The 24,082-nt window shown below is 48.2% G+C and overlaps 1 protein-coding gene across 1 annotated transcript in view; it reads right to left on the bottom strand.

The window, feature by feature from the left end:
- Positions 1 to 24,082, bottom strand: part of FAM120A (family with sequence similarity 120 member A) — a gene marked incomplete at both ends in the record, with an annotated part of 92,271 nt that overhangs the window by 57,813 nt on the left and 10,376 nt on the right. Inside the window, 2 exons of the mRNA XM_080709038.1 lie at positions 4,431 to 4,513; positions 8,418 to 8,664. Coding sequence (XP_080565164.1) covers positions 4,431 to 4,513; positions 8,418 to 8,664 — 330 coding nt within the window. The remainder of the gene's footprint in view (positions 1 to 4,430; positions 4,514 to 8,417; positions 8,665 to 24,082) is intronic.

The raw sequence follows: 24,082 nt of genomic DNA, 5'->3' as shown, positions 1-24,082 counted from the left end.
CCTCCACAACTTTAGTGAGCCCCTGTTGCCAAATAAAAACTAAAATAGGACTAAGGGTGGTACTCAGAGGTGGAATGCTCCTGGGTTCAACCTCTACAAAAAAGGGGGAAAAAAAGAGAAAAAGAATGTATAGTTAGCTGGGCATGGTGGTATACACTGTTACCCCAATACTTGGGTGGCTGAGACAGAAAGATCATAGGTCCAAGAACAGCCTCAGCCAGCTACTTAGCGAGGCCCTTCGCAACTTAGTGAGACCCTGCTACAAAAAATAACAAAAGACAAAAATACAGAACTGGGGGTGTAGCTTGGAGGTAGAATGCCCCCCCTGGGTTCCACCCTCAGTACCTCAAGAAAAAAAAAAAAAAAAAAAAAAAAAACAGCCTCAGCAACCTAGCAAGACTGTTTCGAAACAAGAGAGGCTGGGGGTGTACCTTGGAAGCAGAATGCCCGAGTTCATGCCCCAGTAACACACACACACACACACACACACACACACACACACACACACACACACCAAAAAAGGCGGGGGTAGAATGTATATCTAACTGGGCACAGTAGCCAAATGCCTGTAATCCCTACTACTTGGGAGAAAGATGGCAGGTTCGAGGCCAACCCCAACAACTTAGCAACTGCTGGGAGTATACCTCAGAGGTAGAATTGAATGTAGGTTTAATTTCCAGTACCAAGGGGGAGAGTGGGAGTGACTGCTGCAGCAGCGGGGTCGGCGGCAGGGCGGGGTGGGCGCCCAGACAAGAAGCAGAGTGTCTGGGTGCCAGGCAGGCATGCAGAACCCGTGAAGCTGAACTCAAGTTTAGGAACACACTCATGCCCTCACAATGAGTGAAATGACCTGGGACTAACAGTCCCACTTCAACATTTTTGTGTCCAAATAAGAGAACGTAGAACACCCAGCTTAAGAAAAGCGTCCTACAAATCGCTCTAAAAACCTAGGTTCAGGACAAGAAATTATTCTGAAAACAAAACCAGCAAACACCACCTGTGAATACAAATATTTTAAAAATTAAAACAACAAGCAGGGAGTGGTGGAGCATATTATAATCCCAGTACTTGGGAGGCTGAGACAGGAAGATCACAGGTTCACAGCCTCAGGTACTTAGTGAGACCCTGTTTCAAAATAAAAGATAAAAAACAGGGCTGGGAGTACAGCTGGGGAGGTAGAATGGCCCTCATACTGGGGGGGGGTATTAAAAGATCAAAAGACCCACCCCAAATAAAAACTTTCCATAGCTGATTAGGATACAAAATCATAGAATTAAAACAAAAAACAAAAAACCACGAACAGCATGTTTTTACAAAGCACTCGTCCATGTCTACCTACAGCCAGGAGGCCCGGTGCTGGGGCTGACAGCACCACCGCCATGCTGGTTACGCGAGGTCATTCCTGACCCACCAAGTCACTACACACAAGTAACAGGCAGAGGCAGGCTCAGGGCCGCCACCCGCGGGGCTGGAAGGCACTCGGAAAGCTCAGCGTCCTGAGCACTGGGCTGCCCTCGACTCTTACAGAGTACAGCACCCCAGGAGCACCAAACCAGCAGGCACTGAGGCCCTCAGCAGGACCAGAAGAGGGAGGTTCTTCCAAAGGCCAAGCTAGGTTGGTGGCACATGCTGATAATTCCAGTACTTGGGAGGCTGAGACAGGAGGACTGCAGGTTCAAGGCCAGCCTCAGCTACTTAGGGAGGCCCTCAACAACACAGCAAGATCCTTTTTTAAAATAAAAAAAATTAGCCAGGCATGGTGGCGCACGCTTGTCATCCCCGCACTTGGGTGGCGGAGACAGGAGGATCGCGCAGGTTCGAAGACAGCCGCTCTGGCTTAAGAGACCCTGTTTCCAAATAAAAAATTATAAAATAGGTCTGGGAGCGTAGCCCGGACGTAGAAGGGCTTCCAGAACCCCAGTACCACCAAAAATAAAAAATAAAAATAAATTAAAAAAAATTAAAGGGCCTGGGGGTGTAGCTCCAAGGTAGAACACCCCTGGATCCTATCTGCAGTACTAAAAATATGAGAGGAGAAAAAAAAGGCCAAGACACATCAGCCTGGTTTTCATTCCTGTGAATATGGAAAGGGCTCTTCATAACTGCAATACTGAGTCAAAAAGCCACAGGGAAGGGTGCCCCATTGATTTGCCTAATAAGCGTATGACCCGGCCAGGCGCGGTGGCGCACACCTGTAATCCCAGCACTTGGGAGGCTGAGACAGGAGGGCCGCAGGTGTGAGGGAAGCCTCAGCAATTTAGTGAGTGCCTGTTTCAAAATAAAAAGTAAAATAGAGTTGAGGTGTAGCTAGCTCAAAGGTAAAATGCTCCTGGGTTCAACCTGTAGTACAACCAAAAAGAAAAGGAAAGAGAAAAGAAAAGAAAAAGTATGTGGCCTTTTCAGGAATGCTTCGTCAGAAAAATGTATTGTTTAGAAGCAAGGCACTCTAGCCGGGTGCGGTGGCATAGGCTTGCGCTCCCAGTACCTGGGAGGCTGAGACAGAAAGATCATAGGCTCATGGCCAGCCTCAGCTACTAGTGAGGCCGTCTACAATCGAGTGAGACCCTATTTCAAAAAGTAATGAATAAACTGAAAAACAAAAAGAGGGCCAGTACCACCAAAAAAAAAAGAAAGAAAGAAAGAAAGGAAGAAAAGAAGAGAGGAGAAGCAGGGCATTAGGAGTACACCTGGCTGTGACCCAGCTTTCAACAAAGGAGGTGCGGCCTCGGGCGGGTGCTCGTGCTCAGTGCCCCGCTGCGGCCAGGCCCCAGGCCTGCAGGGAGGCGGGCCCACGAGGGCTGGGACTTCAGAGGGAGACACGTCACTCTTGTTCACACGCTATCAATTTGTTCACCAAATGTCACCGGCTCCGCCTCGCGTCCCGGCCTTGGGCTCTGGAGTGATGAGGGAAGGCTTCCCACCGTCCTCCACACCTCTAGGGAACTCGGGGCCACCTTACCAGGGAAAAGCCAGCTGGCCACCGGCTGCTTGCTGCCTCTGCGGTCCGGGAACCGCCAACGGCACGATCCACGCACGAGGCAGCCCTGACTGGCGTGCGGTTCCTCCAAGCTTCCTCTCCAGAGGACCCTCTGCTGTCTGGGCCTAATCAGTCCTGGTCCTCTGTGCGCCCGCGGCACGCACACCAGGGCTCGGTGTGTGAGGGCACCTTGGGCTTTCTCACTGACACACAGCGGGGCCGCCCAGGTGAGATCCAGCAGCCGGCTGGCAAGGCGTGCAGCGCTACACAGGCGTTTAGAGAGGGGTCAGGGTGCAGGGCAGCAGGGGCAGTCATCCCAACACCAGAAAACAATAAAAATTAAAATCCCGGAATGCCACTTATATACTAAATAAGTAATGAAGATCCGTAGCACTGCCAACACACCAAGGATTCTGAACTATATAAATTATGCACTACTGATGCCTTCCTATCCACAGCCATTCGTGATTTTTTACTAGACAGTAACATAAAAGTTTCTCAGGAATCTTATTAATTCCTTTGTGTGTGTGTGTGTGTGTGTGGTACTGGGGATGGAACCCAGGGGCATTCTGCCTCCAAGCTGCACCCCCAGCCCTATTTTTTATTCTTTATTTCAAAGCAAGGTCTCACAAACAAGGCCTGGCAGACAGCCACAGGGAACACTTCTGTGGAGAGAAAGCTTGGAACAGAACCGCACTCCAGTCAGGGCTGCCTCGTGAATGGACCACGCCATTGCTGGACTCTGAATGCGGGATGGAAGTGCTCAGAGCCCAGAACTGCAGAGGGCCTCACTGAGTAGCTGAGGGTATCTGCGAACCCCGGGCCTCCTGTCTCAGCCTCCCACGTACTGGGATTACAAGCGTGCCCACCACGCCCAGATTACTGGTTCCTTTTAACACCGGATGTTGGGAGCTTTGTGTCAAGTATGACTCTTCTTGACCCATACTTTTTTTTTTTTTTTTGGTGGTACTGGGGTTCCTGGAAGCCCTTCTACGTCCGGGCTACACTCCCAGACCTATTTTATATTTTTTTATTTGGAAACAGGGTCTCTTAAGCCAGTGCGCCTGGCTTCGAACCTGCGCGATCCTCCTGTCTCCGCCTCCCAAGCGCGGGGATTACAAGCGTGCGCCACCACGCCCGGCTTGACCCATGCTTTTTATCACTCTCTACTTGTAGTATTTTCCCAAAGTCAAATCTAGAGCACTGTTCACATTTTTATTTTGAAACAGGGTCTTGCTAGGTTGATGAGAGTCTCGCTACTTGCTGAGGCTGTCCTCGAACCTACAATCCTCCTGTCTCGGCCTCCCACTTCAAGGCAGTGCAGATCCTGAGATGAGGGGCGCATAGTGACTGGGTAGCTATTTCCTTCGCAGGTGAAGGCTGTGGCACAGAGTATTAAAGTAAGAGCAGAGTCACTAGTGGACTGTCAGTGCTGGCAGCATGGAGTCCGTACCTTCAGTGAGGCTAGCGGGTGTTCTGGACCGAGCAAACTCCAGTGAAAGGAAGCCAGGTCTTCATCAGGCAGTATGTGGTTCCCTGGAAAACAAACATGAGCACCATGAAGGCCTCCCGAGCTGCACCGAGGAATTTCTACATCCTGCATTCTGTTGGCACACCACCTACAACGGGAGCAGGAACTGAAACCATTGCTTCTTTTAACATAAAGTGACATACAGCGGACCCTCGCAGTACGATACCGTGTACAGTCCAGTTCCAACAGTGTTCAAACTCAGAATGACACAGCGCTACAGCCCTAAGCAACACTCCAGCCCAGTGTTAATAACTGCCAGTTTGCAGAGCGTCCTTCAGTGATGCCCAGATTCCAAACGCCAACATACAGGCTTCCCTCTGCTTGTGAAACAGCTACTGCTCAAAGTCGTGTGACCTGGGCTCGCGCAGATCTGCCTGGCTGTAAAGTCGCCCTTGGCAAGATGACAGGACGATGAGCGGCCACCATGACTACCTGTGACAGACACACCTAGCACAGCGCTCTGCCACCCAGCAGCTGTCCACCCAAGAAACACACGCATCTGGAAACGACATCCTCGAGGGAACACTCCACTCCCACGGCGGTGCCTGCAGGCCTGGTCCACCATGACACGCAGTTCCGTCAGCTGTCGTAATGCAATTTTAAAGACAGTAATTTCCTAAGTAACTGTGATTTTTATAACACAACTTAATCACTTCCACATTAAGAGGGCAGGCTCATTAGTTAGCTGCTAACGGAAAGCAAAACAAGGTGAGATCAGTCGCAATCCACAGGAACAGGGGCCGGTGGAGAAGCTGGGCCCGTCACCGGTGGGCTGGCCTCCCGCGCCTTCCTGGGACACGCGCCACAGAATTTACCACGGATATGAAGTGTCTGGATTTTTTTGTGAAGATTTGATTTGAATAAAACTATTCCAATAATTCCAACATCAGTAACAGGTTCTGTGAACAAATGGGTAAAATACTTGATTTTATACTCAACTGCCCTATGACAAAAACTCAGGGAAAAGAAAAATAAGTGTTCTCATTCGAGGACACGGAAACTTCTCCAAATGCAAAATTAAAAAAAAGCTCACCCAAGTAAAAACTTTCCTCTGATTTGATTAAACTTTCTCAAGAGATTCCAAGACCTACAGTAATTCAATAAAATATTACTACTGCTTTTGTTTTTCATTTATTTCACAATTTTACAATATAATTAGATATAAGAGAGTAAGTTGGCATTATCTCCCAAGAAACCTATTCAATATTTCTGAAATACGATGATTGAATATTCCTCCACATTTCAAATAACTATGGCATCCCTGTTCTAGAACATGCAATTTTCATATTCATTAAGTCAATTAACGTGCAGAAGTCATTCTGCAGAACACTCAAGCGACTGAAACCTCCCGTAGAACGCGCCACCCACACACTCACTTCAACAGAGGAAGCGTCCTTTCATGCTTTAATATTTGAAAATACATCTAATTAGCATTAATCCTCCAAATGCCAAAAGTTTTCTAAGAAGCTACATTTGAAATTAGACCCAAATAAACAACTTGAGAAATCAGATTGATTGCTGCTACGTAATAGAACTTTGAACTTTTGAAAATTTTCCTAAAAACTAGTATTTTATAAAATTAACCCACATCTGGGCGAGGTGGCACACGGAGTAATTAATCCCTGTATCTGGGAGGCTGATCACAGGTTCAAGGCCAACCTCAGCTATAAGTGAGGACTTATGCAATTTAGTGAGACCGTGTTTCAAAATAAAGAATTTTTAAAAAGAGGGGGGGCCTGGAGGTATAGCTTGGAGGTAGAATGCCCCTGGGTTCCAATCCCCAGGTCCACAAAATAAATAAAAATAACTCACAATATAATTTCCCTCTCAAACAGGCGGGTGGGATTGGGCTGTTAACCTCCTCAGATTTCCAAACTTATACGGATTACTGTTCATTCAAATAACTGCTCAGCACCCCTCCTGAGGGGCAGAAGCACCCACCTTGAGTAAGAGCAGGCAGGTGACCGTGAGGGAGGGCGCCCAGACACCGCTCGGATCAGAGCCGGAGCCGTCAGGCAGGGCCTCCCGCCCCACACACGCACTCACCACACTGGACACAATTATGACAAAGCCAGCAAGTCAGAGCTGGATATTAAAATAGCTTGAGACGCAACACACAGAGAGCACGAGAAATGGCAGCTGACTAAAGAGAAAAGAAAAACATAACTAAGTGAGGCAGACATAGAGTGAAGATGAATAAACTACCCGTCGGAAACTTGGTAAGTAATAGGAATTAGTTTATAAAGTCTTGTCTAAAACAAGATTTCAAGCCAGGTATGGTGGCGCACACTTGTAATCCTAGTGTTTGGGAGGCTGAGACAAGAGGATCGTGGTTCGGGGCCAGCCTCAGCTACTTAGTGAGACCTTGTTTCAAGATAAAGAATAAAAATTCGGCTGGGGATGTAGCTTGGAGGTAGAATGCCCCTGGGTTCCATCCCCAGTACTGCAAAAATGAATAAATAAATTAATAAACAAACAAACGAGATTTCAAAAAATGAAATTAAAAAATTAAGGTGACTCCTCAATTGCCTTAATTTTTTTTACACCTTTTTGGTTTTCTGTTCCCATCAGTAGCAGAGATCATCCTTTTTCAGCTAATAGTATAAGGAATTCCTCAAGGGATTTTAAAAAACCCATACATTTTCTTAAAATAGTTTACTTTTAGCCAGGCATGGTGGCACACACCTGTAATCCCAGTACCTGGAAAGCTGAGACAGGAGGGTCGCAGGGTGGAAGCCGGCCTTGGCAACTTACTCTCTGGAATTTAGTGAGACCCTGTTTCCAAATCAAAGAGTCGAGAGAGGGGCAGAACTTGGGGGTAGAATGTTTCTAGGTTCAATTCCCAGTATCAGAAAATAGAGTAATAAAGTTTATTTTGGTTTTCTTTTAAAGGACTTGTTCTTTTAGGTTGTGAGCACCCTGTCAACAAAAACAAAGCACGACAGTGCTAATTCACAGCATCTTCTCTTCATTTATAAATGAGCTCTACCAAAGATTCTTTTTTCACTCCTAGCCCTTGATTTTTTATTTTGAAACAAGGTCTAGCTAAGTTGCTGAAGTCTTGTGGGCCTCCTACTTCAGCCTCTCATGTCCTGGACTGCAGGCGTCCCCCACCACACCCAGCTACGCCAAAGATCTAATGCCTCCTCTTCACAGTGTACACGTGTTAGCTTCCGTAATTTACATGTTTTCTTTTTTTCCCTGCCTCGTGTAGTAGTACAAGTTTGTAATCCAGGGCTTGGAAAGCTGAGAAAGGAGGACTCCAAGTTCGAAGCCAGCCTCAGCTACCTAGTGAGACCCTGTTTCCAGATAAAAATAAAATAGGGCTAGCTGGGCGTGGTGGCTCACACTTGCAATCCCAGTACTTGGGAGACCGAGACAAGAGGATCACACAGGTTGAAGCCAGCCTCAGCTACTTAGTGAGGCTCTCAGCAAGTTAGTGAGAACCTGTTTTCAAATAAAATATAAAACTGGTCTGGGAGTGTATCTCGGAGGTAGAAAGCCCCTGGGTTCCATGCCCAGTACCACCAAAAAAATTAATAATAAAAAATAAAAAATAAATAAATAAAATAGGGCTGGGGGTTTAGCACAGAGGTAGAATGCCCCTGGGCTCTATCCCCAGCACTACACACACACACACACACACACACACACACACACACACACACACACACACATTTCGCCCAAACTTTGAATTGATTCACAAAGCAAACTTCTTGGCCTAGACAGAACATACATAACTGAAGGCTCAGTAACAAGCAGTGACCAGCCACACAACACACAGGGGGGAGAAGGCGAAGGAGCCCTTTCCTCGCTTGAGTCTGCTTTCCAAATTTCCCACAGGCGGCCACATTCAAGCCCTGGACTACGGAGAAGCTCGGCGCACCCACGGCGTACGTCTGCACCCACCGAGCAGAGCAGCAAAGATAGGAAAGCGGCTCGGGTTCAGGTCCAGCTGCTTGGCCACCTCGTGCATCAGGTACTGGCTGGTGGTGAGGCTCTTGCCGTTGCGGCTCAGCTTCAGGGCGTGGGCGCTGAAGTAGTAGGGGATGTTGCAGAGCGCGTAGTCGGAGTCGTACGCCACCAGGCCGTGGAACCCGTTCTCCCTGCAGAAGCCGATCACCTCCTGGTGGTGGTCCTCGATGCTCTGCGCCACCTACGAGAGCAAGAAACGGCGTCAGACCTGCGGCCGAATCGTGGGCGCCACTCGACGCTCAGGCCGTGCGCGCACAGCTGCAAAGGGGGCAAGAACGCAAGTTATCTGAGGAAGCCCGTCGGAAAGTACCACCATGAAACGCACAGCAAGGGCTCCAGGCGGCGGGCTCGTCCCTCAGTGATAAGGGTCACCATCTCAACCCCAGTCCATGCTCCTCTCCTGTCAATTTCAAAGATCACCCTGCAGCGGGGCGTGAGGGCACACACTTGTAATCCCAGTGCTTGGAAGGCTGAGACAGGAGGATCACAGGTTCCAGGACAGCCTTAGCCACTTAGGAAAGCCATCCGCAACTCAAGACACTTTTTTTTTTTGGCGGTACTGGGGTTCCTGGAAACCCTTCTACCTCTGAGCTACACTCCCAGACACCTATTTTTTATATTTTTATTTGGGAACGGGGTCTCTTAAGCCAAAAAGGCTGGCTTTGAACCTGCGCCATCCTCCTGTCTCCGCCTCCCAAGCGCAGGGATTACAAGTGTGCGCCACCATGCCCGGCTCAAGATACTGTTTCAAAAATCAAAAAATAAAATAAAATAGGGCTGGAGGTGTAGCTTAGAGGTAGAATGCTTCTGGGTTCAATTCAGTAGAGGGGGGGGGGGAGGGAGGGAGATCACTCTGCTTGAAAACACTCAAAGCTGGCTAACCCCGCTCCCCCGGCGGGCAACGCTATTCTGAAGAGAAGGGCAATGGGGGTGGAGGTCAAAGGAGGAAAACTGGAAAGGAGACGAGAAGCCACACGCCTCTGCACAACCAAAACAACCTTTCCAAAGTAGATCAAGTATGTCCTCAAATGCGTGCAGCCATCAGAAGTTTTTTTTTTTTTTTTTTTGGTGGTACTGGGGGTGGAACCCAGAGGCTTTCTATCTCCGGACTATACTTCCAGACCTATTTTTTTATATTTTTTATTTGGAAACAGGGTCTCACTAAGTTGCTGAGAGCCTCCTGAGTAGCTGAGGCTGGCTTCAAACCTGCGCAATCCTCCTGTCTCAGCCTCCTAAAGGCAGGGACTACAAGCGTGCGCCCCCGTCCGGCTCAGAAGCATTTTTTCAAGGCGAGCACCGCCCCTCGTTTACCCACCCAGCGGTTCTAGGCTCCTGCGGCATTGAGGAGGAGCAACGAGAGGGCCACTCTGTCACCCTAAAACCGCCGCTGCCATTGCCCTGTGTCCCTGCACGCTGTCAGGACTACCGTGGAGGCGCGCTCTGAACCAGGTCATTTCGTTGGCTTAATTTTTACAGTACTGGGGTCAAGCCCAAAGTCATTCTACCTCTGAGCTACACTCCCAGCCCCCTTCTGGAAACAGGGGCTTCCTAAGTTGGTGTGCACTGGCCTTAAACCTGCAGGCCTCCTCTCTCAGCCTTCCAAGTAATGAGGGGTCACAGGTGCACACCACTGGCTGGGCTGCCAAATCTTGTGAATGTTGGCTATGATGAAATCTCACCAAGAGGAAGAATACACCTGTCAAAGATGCTTATTCAAGGGGAAAATTAACCTTCTGCATTCTGTTGACACAAATTTCAACAAAAAATTTACTTTGTAAGAAAAGACCAAAATATCCAATTAACTAAATAATGTTCTAGTCCTTGGGATAAGAGGACGCTGTTTTTAAATCTAAAAATACTGTATATCCACTAAAATATAAAAGTATGGTGTGTGTGTGTATAGCAACTGGTGATGGAACCCAGGGGCCTTCTACCTCCAGACTCCACTCCCAGAACCTTTTTAAAATTTTTTTATTTGGAAACAGGATCTCACTAAGTTGCTGAGAGCCCCACTAAGTATCTGAGGCTGGCTTTGAACCTTTACGATTCTCCTGTCTCAGCCTCCCAAGTACTAGGATCACAAGCGTGTGCCACCACGCCCGGCAAAAAGTATATTTTTTAAAAAAACTCCAATCTAGCCGGGCGTGGTGGCGCACGCTTGTAATCCCCGCGCTTGGGAGGCGGAGACAGGAGGATCGCGCAGGTTCGAAGCCAGCCATGCTGGCGTAAGAGACCCTGTTTCAAAAATATAAAATAGGTCTGGGAGCGTAGCCCGGAGGTAGAAGGGCTTCCAGGAACCCCAGTACCACCAAAAAAAAAAAAAAAAACTCCAAATTAGGCCAGCCTCATTCTCTCAGTTCCAGAAACGGTAATCTCCAAGTCCAAGTTCTTTACCCCAAATAACTGTATCGCATGGAACCCTGTGTTTACAGGACTTCTGTAGAATATTCCCATCCCTAGAGATTCCTGGCTGTCTCCCACTCCTCTTTAGCAGTAGATCTGCACTCTTGATACAGGAATCCTCAAGTGCAGGGTGCTGGCAGGGTGCTACCTTCCCGCCATCCCCCAGGTTCTGGAAAGAACAAGATGGCTGCTCGTTCAGATCCTGCACTCGGTGGGCTGGGGAAAGGAGGTGGGTGCGTGCGTCCGTGTTCAGATCTGCGAGCTTGGTTACTAACACCTGCCTCCAGGAGAGGAGGCTGGTGGCAGAGGCCTCTGTGGTGAAGTCATCCAGATGCCACGGCTGGTCTGCAGGTCTGGCAGAGGCACACACCTGCGCCACGGAGCACCAGTGGCCACAGGAGAGAGGGGCTCTGGAAGCAGAGGGGTGAAAGGCGCCTTTCAAAAAGCAGCTCCTCGGGACAAGACCGAGGGAGCCCCAAGGAGCATGAGCGGAGGGAGGCCCAGACAGGGCGCCCGGGCTCCAGAGCCCCAAGGGCGCCGCCTGGGTCAAAGGGAAGGGAGATGAGGCTGTGAGTGGGCAGGGGTCAACTCTAGCTGGCAAGCAATACTGCCCCACCTTGGAAAACAGGCAGTTATGTTCCCAGAGCTATAAAACAGTCATACTCTGACCCTACCCAGTAACTGCAGGAAACAGGGCCTAAAAAACCAAACCACCAAATAAAGAACATTAGAAGCATAAAAAGGAGTGTGTGTGTGTGTGTACATGTGTGTATATACGTGTGGGGGGTACTGGGGCATTCTACCTCCAAGCTAACCCCAGGCCCTATTTTATTTTTTATTTTTGAAACAGGGGTCTCACTAAGTTCCCGAGGCTGGCCTCAAACCCATAATCCTCCTGCCACCGCAGCCTTCAGAGTACTTAAGATAGGTGTGTGCCACCACCAAGGGCTCATAGGAATGTTCACAGGAAGTAAGAGGACGGAATGGAGGACACGCACAACTGTAGTGTATGCGGAGAACCTCGGGGGCCGCCTGAGGAAACAGTACACAGCACCCTAGAACACAACATGGTGCACACACAACCATGTTAAGCTGCGTTTGTGGCAACAGACTGGAAAGGGAAACGCCAACACCGTACAGAAAGCTCTTCTAAAGAAAGTTCGTAAGAAGCTAGAAAGTTCCGCCGGAAAGCACCCTGCACACCTGTTCACGGCTCTGCTACGGCACGGTAACCTTACAGGTGAGGCCCCGGGGAACGCGGGCCATGGCACCCGACGCCCAGAAACACTGAAAGAAGCAAAAGCTGTCCCGTCCTGTGGGTCCCCAGATTCCTTCAACTGTCTGTGAAGATAAGGAAGATACTGTCTTTCTAGTGGAGACCACTATCCTGTGCAACCCTACAAAGCAAAGTGGTGTGGAACACTTCAGCCCCCCACACCCCAAAGAGAAGTCAGTTCACCCAGAACATTCCACTGCAGATGGGCGGTGAGGAGCAAACTGCACGCGCCACTAAGGATTCACGCTGTGCAGTGCGCCTCTACCAACCTGTACCCCATTAACATGACTACAGTACACCAATAAAAAATTTATTTATTTATTTATTTATTTATTTATTTATTTATTTATTTTTGCAGTACTGGGGATGGAACCCAGGGCATTGAGCCTTTGAGCTACACCTCCAGCCCTATTTTATTTATTTATTTATTTATTTATTTATTTATTTATTTTTTGTGTGTGGTGGTACTGGGGTTCCCGGACCTCCAGGCTACACTCCCAGACCTATTTTTATATTTTTATTTGGAAACAGGGTCTCTTAAGCCAGCGCGGCTGGCTTCGAACCTGCGCGATCCTCCTGTCTCTGCCTCCCAAGTGCGGGGATTACAAGCGTGCACCACCACGCCAGACAATATTTTTATTTTTTGAAACAGGGTCTCACTGAGTTGCGAAGGGCCTCGCTAAGTAGCTGAGGCTGTCTGCGAACAGCGATCCTCCAGTTTCAGCCTCCTGAATGCTGGGATTACAAGCGTGCACCACCACACCTGGATTTTAAAAATTTTTTTAAATACCGAAAAGAAAAAAAAGAATTCACTCAACTCCAATTCACAAATGATTAACAATATGTTAATCCTACCCCCAAAGCACACACCACCACATTCAACAAATTGCTGACAGCTAGAACTAATGTCCTGAAACAAAAGATAAAGGAGAAACAGCCAAGAACGAGAGGGCCACGCATCGGCAGAGGGCTTCCCACCCTCGTGCCAGGCTCCCCAGAGTCCCGGCCACCCAGGAGGGACTCGTTCTCCATCTCTCAAAACTCATCATGCAGCTGGGCGTGGCGGCACAGACTAGTAATCTTGTACTTGGGAGGCTGAGACAGAAAAAGGGCAGGTTCCAAAACCCAAACAAAAAATGCAAAGGGCTGGGGTATAGCTTGGAGGTTGAATGCCCCTGGGATCAATTCCCAGTACCAAAAAACAAAACAACAGAAAAAGCAACTCATCCTGGTTCAGGGACCCCTCCTGTGCGGCCTCACACCTGGTAGCCAGGACTTTTCTTCCTGTGTGGGCGGAGCTCCCAGGAGCTCCTCCTGGAAGGTGGGCCTGCCTCTCAAACCAGAGAAGCTGGCTGGGCGTGGTGATGCACGCTGGTAATCCCGGAACTTGGAAGGCTGAGACAGGAGGACCACGGGTTCGCTGCCAGCCTCAGCTACTTAGTGAGACTCTGTAACTTAATGAGACCCTGTTTCAAGAGTAAAAAATAGGGCTGGGAGTGTAGTTCGGAGGTAGAATGTCCTTGGGTTCCATCCCTAGTACTGCCAAAAATTCAAAACAAACAAACAACAACAACAAAAAAAAACCCACAGAGAAGCTGCTCCCAACTGTACTTGGGAGTCTGAGACAGGAGGATCCTAGGTTCATGATCAGCCTGGCAACTTAGGGAGACCCTGTTTCCAAATAAAAAAATAAAATAGAGCTGGAGGTATAGCTTAGAAGAGGATGCCCTGGCTTCAATTCCTAACACAACTGAAGGATTGGGTAGGGAAGGAGGGCTTGGAAGTAGAACATTCAATCCCCAGTACCAAAACAAAACAAAACAGGCGTCACCCTCCTGCTCCAGCCACGGGCACACCCGTCCTGGTTCCAAGGTGAGCTGCCCCAAGGTCCCTGAGGGCTACACATCAGGAGGTGACATTTGGCAGTAGTGCTGGCCCAGAAAGGTGGTTTTCCCCTGAGGACAAATGTGTGTGTCAGCGCCTGCGGGAAGCCTGGCCCAGCCAGGCTCATGCCACCCCCACAACCCCCTGGCTGGGGTGGGGGTGTCTCCCTAACTCGTTGCGAGGGTGGCCTAAACTTCAAGGCTGCCTTGCCGTCCACCCTGCACAGCGGCGCCTTGGGCTAAGGCGAACACCACACTACTGGCCGGCAAGTGTCCTGGGCCCACGTGAAGGACCCCGAGTCCACTCTGCAGGATCAGGGGGCAGGCGCAAGTGGGGCCTGGCAAAGGAAGGTACCGTGGGCAGGGGCCGTGGGCAGCCCAAGAGTGGGCAGGCACAGACACGAGGCGGCCTGGTAGCTGTGGGTGCACGCAGACCCCTGGGCCAGCGTGGGAAAGGGAGCCCCGCCGCCGAGGCTTCCGTGAGGCCAGGAAGCAAGAGGAAACCCCAGGCAGGGACCCTGTGTCCAGGGCCCCCAGCGGAGCTGCTGAGACCAGAGCCCTTCCACATAGTGGCTGCGCGGCGCCAGATCACAGCCAGAAAGCCGCTTGTGACCGACATACTGCTTAATACATGTTGGTATACAGAAGAATTCAAATAATGTAGACTCACTGACCGCTCCCAAAGAACCGGGGCATTCCAGTACGACAAGGCCCCCAGGCCCTGTCCTGCCTGCCATGCCCAGACTGTGGAGACCAGAGAGGTCAGCGGGGGACAGAGCTGGGTCCAGACACGTGCTGCTGTGGTCCCAGGTGCTGAGGCGTCCTCTGGGACTCTGCTCTCTTGCAGCGTGGCTACCTGATTCAAGTTCTTCCAAAACGAAGTCTTGCCTTTAAAGTCAAGATGCTACAAGACACAGCTACACCTGGAAGACTATGTCAGCCACCTAAGAGATGGACAACGCCGTTATCAAGGACCTGAGAAAAGAGCCCAGCCCTGAGAGCGGTCTCGAAAGGCCCATTACGTGAAAACGCAAACCCCACAGCCAGCCCAGGTCACAACCGACCAAGCACAGATGGTGGCCAACTACGAGTGAGTGAGTGAGCAGAGCCCACAGCTCTGGACACTCCTAGGACCCAGACCAGGCACGGCCTACAAAACCCTGGCTGAGAGGCCGGGCGCGGCGGCGCACGCCTGTCATCCCCGCGCTGGGGAGGCTGAGGCAGGAGGATCGCACAGGTTCAAGCCAGCCTCAGCTACTGAGTGAGATCTTGTTTCCAAATGAAATATAAAATAGGCCTGGGAGTGTAGCCCGGAGGTAGAAAGCCCCTGGGTTCCACTCACAGTCACACACACACACACACACACACACACACACACCCTGGCTGAGGCCACTCACAGTCACACACACACACACACCCTGGCTCCACTCACAGTCTCCTCTCTCACACACACACACCCTGGCTGAGGCCACTCACAGTCTCACACACACACACACACCCCCTGGCTCCACTCACAGTCTCTCTCTCTCTCTCTCTCTCTCTCTCTCACACACACACACACACACACACACACACACACACACACACACTGGCTGAGGCTACTCACAGTCTCACACACACACACACACACACACACCCTGGCTGAGGCCACTCAGTCACACACACACACACACACACACACACACACACACACACACACTGGCTGAGGATGTGATCAGAGTGGAAGATGGCGACCAAAGGTCTGGGCCGCAGCAGACAGGCGCCACCAAGCTACCTAACTGAAAAGAGCAGTAACCAGGCTCCGCTCCCCTCCCTTGCCGGGCCGCTTCTCTTCCCACCAGGACTGGAGTGAGACCACGGCATTGGTATTTCCACAGTTTCATTCACGAATCTATGGATTTCATTTTTAAAAGAAACCTAAACCTATGAAACACAATGTTGAAAAGCCTTGGGTTGTTTTGTTTATTTCCCTGTGGTGCTGGGGATTAAATCCCAGGGCCTTGTACCTCTGAGCTACACCACCTGCGCTGTTTTATTTTTTATTTGGAAACAGAGTCTAGCTAAGCTGCTGAGACTGTCCCTGAACCCGTGATCTTCCTATCTCAGCAGTACTGGGATTACAGGTGTGCACCACTATATTTTTAAGACTAATTCATTTTTAATTTCCCAAACAATACATTTGGGGAATTAAATCTATAAAACAAAAGAATCTATAAAAGAAAAGAATCAAACCCAGAAACTTACAGGTACCTCGTAAATGGGGCTGAAGAAACCTTCCAACAGAGAGAAATGTCTCTGAGTGGAGCCACTTCCTTGCTGCAAACCCCACCTGCCGCACCAAGATGCCGCAGCCCAAGGCCAGGGAAGCGGATCTGCAGAACTTCTGCTCACACCCACCAGGAGTGTTCCGCCCAGTGTGCCCGGCCAGGACAGCGGGCAGGGGGCCACGCACCAGGCAGCGGCACAGCGCGTCCCGGAAAGCTCAGCTGCAGCAGAACGTCCCATGCGGGGACCTGAAGACGCACTTTGTATTTAGCTTAAGGTGGTCATTTTATACTACTATGATTTTACCACATTGTAGGTGATCATTTTATCTAACAAATATAACCATTATTTAAAAAAAGACATAGCAAATCTCCTATTTTTGTAAGTAGAATGATTAGTTCTGAGAACAGAAATGGGGCCCTGTCCCCATGAAGACTTAACACTGCGGCTCACGCCTCTCCTCCTGGGAAACAAGATCCTTTTTCTCTTTTTGGTTGGTTCCTGGTGGTTACACCTAGAGGCATTCTACCTCCCGGCTACATCCAGAGCCCTTTTTTATTTTTTATTTTGAAACAGGGTCTCATTAAATTGTGGAGGGATTCACTAAATTGCTGAGGCTGGCCACCAACCTGCAATCCTCCTGTCTCAGCCTCCCAAGTACTGAATTACAGGCATGCACCACCACGTCCAGCTAAGCCCTTTTTGTTTTTTTATTTTTTAATTTTTTTTTATCTTTTTGCAGTACTGAGAATGGAACCCAGGGACACTGTACCTCTGAGCTACACCCCCAGTCCTATTTTTATTTGTTGAAGCAGAGTTTCACTGAGTGGCGGAGGGCCTCACTAAGCAGCTAAGGCTGGCCGCGAACGGCAATCCTCCAGTCTCTGCCTCCCGAATGCTGGGATTATAAGCATGTGCCACCACACCCGGCTTGGCTAAACCTTTCTTTTTTTTTTTTTTGTAGTGCTGGGGATGGAACCCAGAGGCTTTCTATCTTCGGGCTACACTCCCAGACCTATTTTCTATTTTATTTGGAAACAGGGTCTCACTAAGGTGCTGAGAGCCTCACTAAGCAGCTGAGGCTGGCTTCAAACCTGTGCGATCCTCCTTTCTCAGCCTCCCAAGCACTGAGATTACAAGCATGCGCCACCACGCCTGGCTCTTAGCTAAACCCTTTTTATTGTTATTATTTTTTTAAATCTTAAAACAGGTTCTCACTAAGTTGCTAAAGGTCTCACTAAATTGCTTAGGCTGATCTTGAACCTGCCGTCCTCCTGTTTCAGCTTCCCAAATACTGCGATTACAGGTGTGCATCACCACACCCAGCTCAAGAAGACACACTTTTACAAAGAAATTTTGCATCTCTGGCACCAGACAGATGAACTCCTCAGCCTATATAATATGTTCTATACTTCCGTTTCTTCACCTATAAAAATAATAGTATTGCAGCCGGGCGTGGTGGTGCACACTTGTAATCCCAGTACTTGGGAGGCTGAGACAGGAGGATCACACAGGTTCAAAGCCAGCCTCACCTACTTAGTGAGGCTCTCAGCAACTTAGTGAGACACTATTTGCAAATAAAAAATATAAAATAGGTCTGGGAGTATAGCCCAGAGGTAGAAAAGCCCCTGGGTTCCACCCCCAGTACCACCAAAAAAAAAAAAAAAAAAAAGTATTGATCTCTTCACAGGGTAGCTACACACTACATGTAAATGGTTCAGAATCATTTCAAGTAATTGGCATTTGATACATGTTATTTTTTTCTTTTTTTTAGTAATTTCCGTGAAAAAGGTTTCTTTTGATATTTTTCAGGAAGACTTGTCACAAATACATTTTTCTGACACAAAGAAATAATACTTCATGTAGCTCTTCCTCACAGTAATTTTACTCTAGCTGGGAGAAAAACGAGACACTTCTCATCCAGCTGCACAAGATGGCAGACTTTAACCTGTTGGCAAGAAAGTGTAGGTTTGGCTTAAACAAAACAAAACAAAACAAAATGGAAAAAGAAAAGACAATTCCTGAGCTATACTCAGTCACTCTCCAGTACACAGGTGCTTGGTTGGGAGTCCGCTCCCTGGCTTCCGTTCCCTCCTGTCCTCTAACTCCCGAAAGAGAACGCGGCCATCAGCCCCAGAGGAGTGGAGACTGCTGTAGATGCTTACTTTAAAAGGGCAACTTAAACCTTATGACTCACAGTGCAAAGTCTCTACAGAGAAATCTCTCCTTCTCAGGGAACCCCAAATCAGCTGAATAAGCTTATCTTCTGTATCCTGTTTATTTCATATAAACTGTGGGCAGTGGTCTCAAATGCAAGGAAAAACATTGCTTTTAAAATAAGGGAATGGACCAATTCTTTCTTTTTTTTTTTCCCCTTGTGGCACTGGGGATGGAACCCAAGGGCATTTGACCTCTGAGATACAACCAAGCCCTATTTTTGATTCTTTATTTTGAAATAGGGTCTCGCTGTGTTGCAAAGGGCCTTAGTAGCTAAGGCTGGCCACGAACCGAGATACTCCCGTCTCAGCTTCCCAGATGCTGGGATTACAAGTGTGCGCCACCACGCCCAGCTCCAATTATTTCTTTAAAATAAGTTACATGGTGCCGGGCATGGTGGCGCACACTTGTAATCCCCGCGCTTGGGAGGCTGAGACAGGAGGATCGCATAGGTTCGAAGCCAGCCGCAGCTACTTAATGAGGCTCTCAGCAACTTAGTGAGACCCTGTTTCCAAATAAAATGTAAAATGGGTCTGGGAGTGTAGCCCAGAGGTAGAAAACCTTTGGGTTCCACCCCCAGTACCACCAATAAATAAATAAATAAATAAATAAATAAATAAATAAATAAATAAATAAAATAAGTTACCTGATGTCAGTTACTGTCACCCCAGTACTTGGGAGGTGGAGACAGGTGGATCACATGTTTGAAGACCAGCTGGGCAATTTAAAGAGACTGTCAGCAATTAAGTGAGACCCTGTTTTGAAATATAAAACTAAGAAGGACTAAGGGTGCAGCTTGGAGGTAGAGTGAATGCCCCTCGCTTCAATACCCAGTACCACAAAATTAACTAAGGAAGTGGCATATGAAAAGATTCTCATCTTTCCTACTCACTAGGGAAATGCAATCACACCAGCCACTACCTCACACTTCAGTGGCTATTACCAAAAAATTAATTAATTTAGAAAACCGTTAATAAGATGTACTGGCTGGCAAACGTGGAGAAAAAAACCCTTATGCACTGAGCCTGGGAACATAGACCAGTCTACAGCTACTGTGCAAAACAGAATGGTAGTTCAGAATGGTGGTTCCTCAAAAGGTTCAGCAGAAGCCTGGCGTGGGGGCGCACGCCTGGAATCCCAGTGCTTGGGAGGTCAAGACAGGAGTGCAGGTTCAAGGCCAACCTCAGCAATGTAGCAAGACTCTCTGCAGCTTTGTGAGACCCTGTTTCAAAATAAAGAATAACATAGGACTGGGGTGTAGGTCAGAGGTGGAATGTCACTGGGTTCAAACCCTAGTACCAAAGGAAAAAAACCCCAAAGGTACACATGTGAAGTTCCCTTAAGGTTAAGTTCCCTTACCAAAAGGTAAGGTTTCTCAAGCCGGGTGTGGTGGCGCACGCTTGCAATCCCCGCGCCTGCGAGGCGGAGACAGGAGGATCACGCAGGTTCGAAGCCAGCCACGCTAGTTTAAGAGACCCTGTTTCTAAATAAAAAGTATAAAATAGGTCTGGGAGTGTAGCCCAGAGGTAGAAGGGCTTCCAGGAACCCCAGTTCCACCAAAAAAAAAAAAAAAAAAAGGTAAGTTTTCTCTTTCTTTCCAATCTCTTTGGCAGATTGAGGTATAATCACAGCCAAACTGGTTCAGTGCTTACTGAAAAATAAAACTACTTTATTTCCCTTCTTAAAAAAATTACAACAGCCGGGTATAGTGGTGAACACTTGTAATCCCAGCATTCAGGAGGCTGAGACAGAAGGATCATGGTTTGCAGCAAGCCTCAGCTACTTAGTGAGGCTTTTTGCAACTCAGTGAGATAGAATGGGTTCTATCTCTAGTACCACCAAAAAAAAAAAAAAAAAAAAAAATTACATTAAGTAGATGTCAGAGCCAGGCATGGTGACACATGCCTGGAATCCCAGTATTTGGGAGGCTGAGACAGGCAGATCGCAGGTTCGAGAAGCGTCTCAGCAAGTAGTGAGACTCTCATTAACCTAGCAAGATCTTGTTTCAAAATAAAAAATATAAAATAGAGCAAGGAGTGTAGCTCAGAGGTAGAACACCGTGGGTTCAATCTTCAGTAAAACACACACACACACACATGCAGACACAGACACATACACAAACAGACACACTCTCACATGTGTCACAAAAGAAAGTAAATTAAACCTTATGAAAATTTTATGTATGTATTTATTTATTTATTTTATTTTTTGCAGGTCTGGGGATAGAACCCAGAGGCATTTGACCTCTGAGCTACATTGCCTGCCCCATTTCTTATCCTTTATTTTGAAACAGGGTCTCACTGAATTGCGAAGGGCCTCACTAAGAGGCTGAGGCTGTCTGCGAACCGCGATCCTCTGGTCTCAGCCTCCCGAATGCTGGATTACAAGCGTGCGCCACCACGCCCGGCTTATTTATTTATTTATTGCAGTACTGGGGATGGAACCCAGGGGCATACTACCTCTGGCTACACCCCCAGCCCTATTTTTCATTCTTTATTTTTAAACAGGGTCTCAGTAAATTGTGGAGAACCTCACTAAAATCTGACATTTAACTGTGGGTATTTTGTATTAAATTTTTATTACCATTTCTTACTGTCACTATTAGTCACATACATTGTTCAGGTTGGACGCCAGCTCCTGAGCTCAAGCCATCCTCCCATCTCAGCCTCCTGCCTAGTTAGGACACAGGTGTGTGCTACTGCAAATGATTTTTTTGGTTTTTTTTGCGGTTCTGGGGGTGGAACCCAGGGGCATTCGACGTCCCGAGCTATACCCCCTGCCACACTTTTTTATTCTTTATTTTGAAACCGGGTCTCACTGAGTTGCAGAGGCCTCACTAGGTAGCTGAGGCTGTCCGCGAACCGCGATCCTCCTGTCTCAGTTTCCCGAATGCTGGGATTACAAGCGTGCGCCACCACGCCCGGCAAGCAAATGAAATTTTATTTTTTTAAATTTTTTTTGGTGGTACTAGGGTTCCTGGAAGCCCTTCTACCTCCAGGCTACACTCCCAGACCTATTTTTACATTTTTGTTTGTAAACAGGGTCTCCTAAACCAGTGCGATTCTTCCGTCTCCGCCTCCCAAGCGTGGGGATTACAGGCATGCGCCACCACGCCCGGCTAAGCAAATGAAATTTTAACAAGAACAATCTTGCTATGACTTAGCTGAGTTCTTAGGAGATTAATATACAAGACTATTTAAAATAGACTGAATACGAATAATGTGGGTCACTTTTTATCAATTAAAAAACTTTAAATTTAGCCGGGCGTGGTGGGCACGCTTGTGATCCCCATGCTTGGGAGGCGGAGACAGGAGGATCACGCAGGTTCGAAGCCAGCCGCGCTGGCTTAAGAGACCCTGTTTCCAAATAAAAAAAATATAAAATAGGTCTGGGAGTGTAGCCCGGAGGTAGAAGGGTTTTCAGGAACCCCAGTACCACCAAAAAAATTTTAAAAATTTAAATTTAGAGCTGGGTGTGGTGGCACACAGTTGTAATCCCAGCATTCAGGAGGCTGAGACAGAAGGATAGCAGGTGTGCGGGTAGCCTCAGCTGCCTAGTGAGGTCCTCTGCAACTTAATAAGACCCTGTTTCAAAATAAAGAATAAAAAAATAGGGAAGGGGGTGTAGCTCGGGGGTCGAATGCCCTTGGGTTCCAACCCCAGACACGCAAAAATAAATAAATAAATAAATAAAAATTTAAAAATTAAAAATAAAAAAAATAAAAAAAATTAGCTGGCATGGTGCTGCACACTTGTAATCCCAATACTTGGGAGGCTGAAACACAAAGGACTGTAGTTTGGGGGCAGTCCTAGTGAGGTCCTCCACAACTCAGTGAGACCCTGTTTTATAATAACAGGGCTGGGGGTACAGATCTGAGGTAAAATGCCCCTGGGTTCCATCCCCAGTACCAGAAAAAAAAAAAAAAAAGAAAGAAGAAAGGAAAAGAAAACATCTCCTGTACCAGTTTGGGAAAGAGCTTCCAAAATGTATTAACATGCCAGTATTGGAAAAGGGCATCAAAATATTATTAATGTGCCAGGTTTGGGAAAGGGCTGCGGAGTTCCAGGCACCAAGGGAACAGACGGAGCCCAGGGACTCATATATATATATATATATATATATATATATATATATATATATATATATATATATTTTTTTGCAGGTCTGGGGATGGAACCCAGGGGCATTCGACCTCCGAGCTACACCCCCTGCCCTACTTTTTATTCTTTATTTTGAAAACGGGTCTCACTGAGTTGCAGAGGGCCTCACTAAGTAGCTGAGGCTGTCTGAACCGCGATCTTCCGGTCTCAGCCTCCCGAATGCTGGGATTACAAGCGTGTGCCACCACGCCCGGCGACTTTTATATTTTTAAGAGAAGCAAACTCCCCCAAGGATGTGGGGGAAATGCTACCCCTTCAAGAGATCCCAGGCACTGATGATCAATTAACACATTTGAGGTGTAACAAAAGGCTTGGGGTCTGTGCTGGAGACAGGGCAGGTCCAGGGGAAGAATCCCCATATCAAAAGACCTGCCCTGGAGAAAGGGCGGATCTGGTCGGGTCAGAAGACTTGGTGTAAAGCTATTCTGGGTCCAAAAAACCTCAGGTGACTTCTTTACAAGTCACCCCCCTATACTACCTCTGGTACAGGGCTTTATTAAGTTGTCCTGTCTTTCTGACTTTGTAATAATAAAATCCTTTAAGCTTACAGCAAGAGTTCAGGCTATTGTTTCCTACACATAGGTGGACTGCAGGCAGTCTGCGCTGCCTTGGGCTACTACTCCTAAGTGTGCTCTGGTACAGAAGTCAGGACAGTGCAGCTGGCCATGGTGGCACAAGCTTGTAATCCCAGTACCTGGGAAGCTGAGACAGGGATCGCAGATTCACAGCAGGCTCAGCAACTTAGTGAGGCCCTGTTTCAAAATAAAATAATAAAATCAGGCTGGGGGTATAGCTCAGAGGGAAAATGCCCCTGGGTTCAATCCCCAGTACCACCAAAAAATAAATAAATAAAGTCAGACTGCGCCGTAGACCAGTGAAAGGTCAACCCTCCAGTCACTGCCCCGTGACCAGTCCATTCTTGCCCCAACGCTAACCTATTCCTGAGACAAGTGAGAAACGCCAAGCGAGTGGCGCACGAGACCAATCATTTCGGAGTCACAGGTCGTTGGCTTTGCTGATGGCGCAGGGTACCAAGTTCAAGCCCACACTTTTACTAAGGTGTCTGCGGCGCACCACAGGCCTAGGTGTTACCTAGAGAAGAGACCACCGACGGCTCACCTCAGCAGTCTCTGCTTTAGGGCCCCTAGGTTAAGAAGCATAAAAAGCTTATTCAGAGATGAAACCCCAGCACCAGGCGCCACGCTGCAGCCAGTCACCTCTGCAATGAACTCTGAACTTGGACCTGGAAACTTCCAGTCCGTGCCTGGCCATCACACTACCCTGCGTGAGGGTCAGCCCTGAGCTGCCAAATACTGTCAGCCCTCGTCAAATGTTTTCTAAACACCTGCTCATCACAAGGGTTTGTTCTGAGCCATGGATAACAGGCCAGGTCTT

The sequence above is a fragment of the Muscardinus avellanarius genome (genome assembly GCF_963383645.1).
Source record: "Muscardinus avellanarius genome assembly, chromosome: 13".
Lineage (NCBI taxonomy): Eukaryota > Metazoa > Chordata > Mammalia > Rodentia > Gliridae > Muscardinus > Muscardinus avellanarius.
This window is presented reverse-complemented; position numbering and strand designations above follow the sequence as displayed.